Source organism: Choloepus didactylus, chromosome 11 (genome assembly GCF_015220235.1).
Source record: "Choloepus didactylus isolate mChoDid1 chromosome 11, mChoDid1.pri, whole genome shotgun sequence".
Taxonomy (NCBI): Eukaryota; Metazoa; Chordata; class Mammalia; order Pilosa; family Megalonychidae; genus Choloepus; species Choloepus didactylus.
In genome coordinates this window covers 46,647,563-46,651,235 of record NC_051317.1, presented here as the reverse complement: position 1 = coordinate 46,651,235, position 3,673 = coordinate 46,647,563, and the positions used below count along the sequence as shown (strand labels likewise).

Sequence of the window (3,673 nt, the reverse complement as noted above, 5' to 3'; positions counted from 1 at the left end):
TATGTCTAACATTTCTTATTCAAAATTGCTTGTATATGTTTTAATCTTTTTTCTTCATCTGCAAGTTCATTTATTTTCAATGTAATTTAGTATCCCATTGTCAGAATATACAGCAATTCATTTAAACATTCTTTTGTTGATGGACATTTGGACTGATTCTTGACTGGATATTATAAAGAGTGCTGCTATGAACAACATTTCTCATGTTTACTTGTGCACATTTTCAGGGATTTCTGTAGGGTGTCAATTTACCATTCTACCTATCACCAGTTTTCTGAGAGTTGCCTTTCTTCCACACTTCAGGAAGAATCAGGCTTTTCATTTCTGCCAGTTCCTTGAGTGTGTGGTATCACCTTTGTTATAATTTGCATTGCCCTCTTTATAAATGCCCTTCGCATTTTTAATAACAATTTGAATTTCCTCTTCTATAGGTCTCTTTAAGTCACTTGTCTATTTTTATTGTGTTATTTATCTTTGTATAATTTATTGTTGAATGTTCTAGGTATGAGTTATTTGTTAGTTAAATGCTTTGAAAATAATTCTCCAACATCTGTGTGGCTTTACTTTCTTCCATTAATGGTAGTTGAACAGAATTCTGTCCATTGTTTTAATTTTAAGGTATTCTAGTTCTTCCAGTGTCTCATTTCTCATGAATGATTTGGATGTCTTATTTAAAAAAGAAAAAAAAAAGCTCGTGATCTCAGGATATGAAATATCTTCTTTTAAAAGCCCTACAGGAAATAGGAAAGCTGAAAACACTGTGGAGTGCGCCTGTGTAAATAAAAAGGAAAAAAAAGTTTCTCAAGTCGCCGCTGCACGACGTCGGGCAGCGCCGGGGCGGGGGTCTGCGCTCTCCCGAGCGGCCGCGCGCTGGACTTTATTGTGCCGCAACAAGCCCGCGTTCCCATTGTTTGTGTTTTTTTCAAAATATGGCAAAGGTTCAGGTGAACAATGTAGTGGTGCTGGATAACCCTTCTCCTTTCTACAACCCCTTCCAGTTCGAGATCACCTTCGAGTGCATCGAGGACCTGTCTGAAGGAAGAAAAACATTCCTAAGCTAGAAAGTTACATTTAACCCAAGAGCAGAAATCAGTAAAATACTTAAATAATGTCCAGGACTTAATCACTGGCTTCTAAATAGTCTGAAAGAAGACTTTCTTCAAGAACGTGTTGAAAGCAAATTAAAATAACTCCACATCCAAACAGATACAGAATACACCCTGAACTTAAAACACAAAAATGGGCTAGGAAATAAAAGACTTGGAATGGAAAATTATCTATGTGGGCTCTGCAGAAAGTGAAGAATACGACCAAGTTTTAGACTCTGTTTTAGTGGGTCCTGTTCCTGCAGGAAGGCATATGTTTGTATTTCAGGCTGATGCACCTAATCCAGGACTCATTCCAGATGCAGATGCAGTAGGTGTAACAGTTGTGTTAATTACATGTACCTATCGAGGTCAAGAATTTATTAGAGTTGGCTATTATGTAAATAATGAATATACTGAGACAGAATTAAGGGAAAATCCGCCAGTGAAACCAGACTTTTCTAAGCTTCAAAGGAATATTTTGGCATCTAATCCCAGGGTCACAAGATTCCACATTAATTGGGAAGATAACACAGAAAAGCTGGAAGATGCAGAGAGCAGTAATCCAAATTTACAGTCACTTCTTTCAACAGATGCATTGCCTTCAGCATCAAAGGGATGGTCCACATCAGAAAACTCACTAAATGTCATGTTAGAATCCCACATGGACTGCATGTGACCACCTACCATCCCTTTAGTAAAAATTAAGCTATAAAAACACACAGAACTATTTCCCTGAAATTCCGTAAGTACATAGTCAAGACACAATGTGAAGAATTTGTTTTAAAAACATCCTGTAGAAAGTTTATAAGAAAACCAGTATTTGAGCAAATTGTGGAATATAAATACAACTATTTTTAAGTAATTTTTTTCTCTAATGTGTTATTTTATTTGTTCTGAAACTAATATGATTAAAGCATATATATTCTTCTCCTCTATAATGTAATTAAAATACTTAAAAGAAAAACCATGAATCATTAGACCAGGTTGTAGAAATGTCTTAGCTTCCTGGATGATAATCTTATGGGCCACTATTTTACTGGTCTGGAAAGAACAAAGTTCACTTCAACTAAAATGTTTCTTTCTGTGAAAACATAACAGTGTGGTTTACTTTAAGGGGCAAATTTCCATTCTTTTTTCATGTGTCCTTAGAAGGGGACATATGAAATCAACTATATGCTACCAAGGACTTCAGGATCTGATTTTCCAGGCTACCCTGAAGCCTCTATGGCTACTATTGCAGTTCATGTAATGTTGGACAGCTTTTGGTTTAGTGTCTAAGATGATAACAAATGTCGTTAATTGCTTATAAGGTCCTCCTCTGGCTATGGTTTTTGTTTTTATAACAGAGCTTAGGATATCAGAGCACTCCCTGAATCATACATTATCATCACCTAGTGAATTGAACTTGTCTAAAACAAATACAATTCCCTAAGTTTAAGAATAGGAGATTATAATGTTTCAGATCTGTTCATTTAGATTTACAAAAATACCATGAACTTAACTTTTGAAAAATTGTTTTGATAGATCATCTGTTGCTGGCTGCATTTATATAAAAACAGTGGATTTGGAAAAAAATATTTAGCTTTAACATCATAGATAAGTTACTATTTTGGAAATACGTATTTTTCATACCTGTAGTACTCTTCCCCACATCCCCTGACACTCATGCGGAATAAAATTAGGCATATTTGTGGTTGATATACTCTAGATAGCTTTTCTGGGTCAATTTTTAAAGCACAGTCTTGGAGACGAATCCATTAACTAGATGGGTCAAAAGGTTCTTTTTCTTTGGTGAGAACTAGGTCCTTCCTCAAAAAATTTCTTATGCTCCATTAAATTAAGTAGAATATTTTACTCTTGCTGCTAAGCAAGACAATAGCCATATGATGCAAAGTTATGCAGTGCCTTCATATCTAAAATTTTTATACTACACTTTTTAAAGCTTTTATTTTGAGGAAGGGAAAAGGACATCTGTCTAAACATGGATTCTAAGTTGTGCCTATTTCCTGTCATTCTAAAGAAGTTAATTTGTGAAGCCAAATTTTGCTAAATGTTAAACTTTGAATTTTAATATACCAGATTATTTAAAGATTGTCCATTAACCAGTTCAAAGATTTCAAAAGTAAAATACTTGTGACTGTTAAAACTATATGAAGAAAAATTTAATTTTTGTCTAACTGCAATTAAAAGAAAATGTTAAAATATTACTTAAAATGAAAATAAAATATTTTCCAAAAAAAAAAAAAAAAAAAAAAAAAAAAAAAAAAAAAAAGCCCTACAGAGAGAAACTAAGATGGCAGCTAGGTGAGACAGGGCAAAAAACACCTCAGTGAAAAACACTAGATAAAAACCAGAAAGTGACCCAGAATACCAGTTACAGCGATGCACCAGCTGGACGAGGTCTGCTAGTATCACAGGGACCATATACTTGGTGAAACCAGGAGTCTGCATTCTGAAATGAGTGAGTAAGCTGGCTGAAAGACACGCAGCCACACAGCATTGTGGGGAAGTCAGGGCTTGGCATTTGGAGACTGATGAGCTCTTTAAAAAAAAATTAGGGAAAAACCCAGGAGCAGCTGCAGTTG

The 3,673-nt window shown here is 34.9% G+C and overlaps 1 protein-coding gene across 1 annotated transcript; it reads left to right on the top strand.

Annotated features, from left to right (window-relative positions):
* Positions 1-779: 779 nt before the first annotated feature.
* On the top strand, positions 780-3,167 carry LOC119506149 (histone chaperone ASF1). The gene is made up of 2 exons (XM_037799091.1): positions 780-1,038; positions 1,259-3,167. Exons 1-2 carry the CDS (start codon positions 930-932, stop codon positions 1,762-1,764), a joined length of 615 nt encoding a protein of 204 aa, XP_037655019.1. The 5' UTR covers positions 780-929; the 3' UTR covers positions 1,765-3,167.
* The last annotated feature ends 506 nt before the right edge of the window (positions 3,168-3,673 follow it).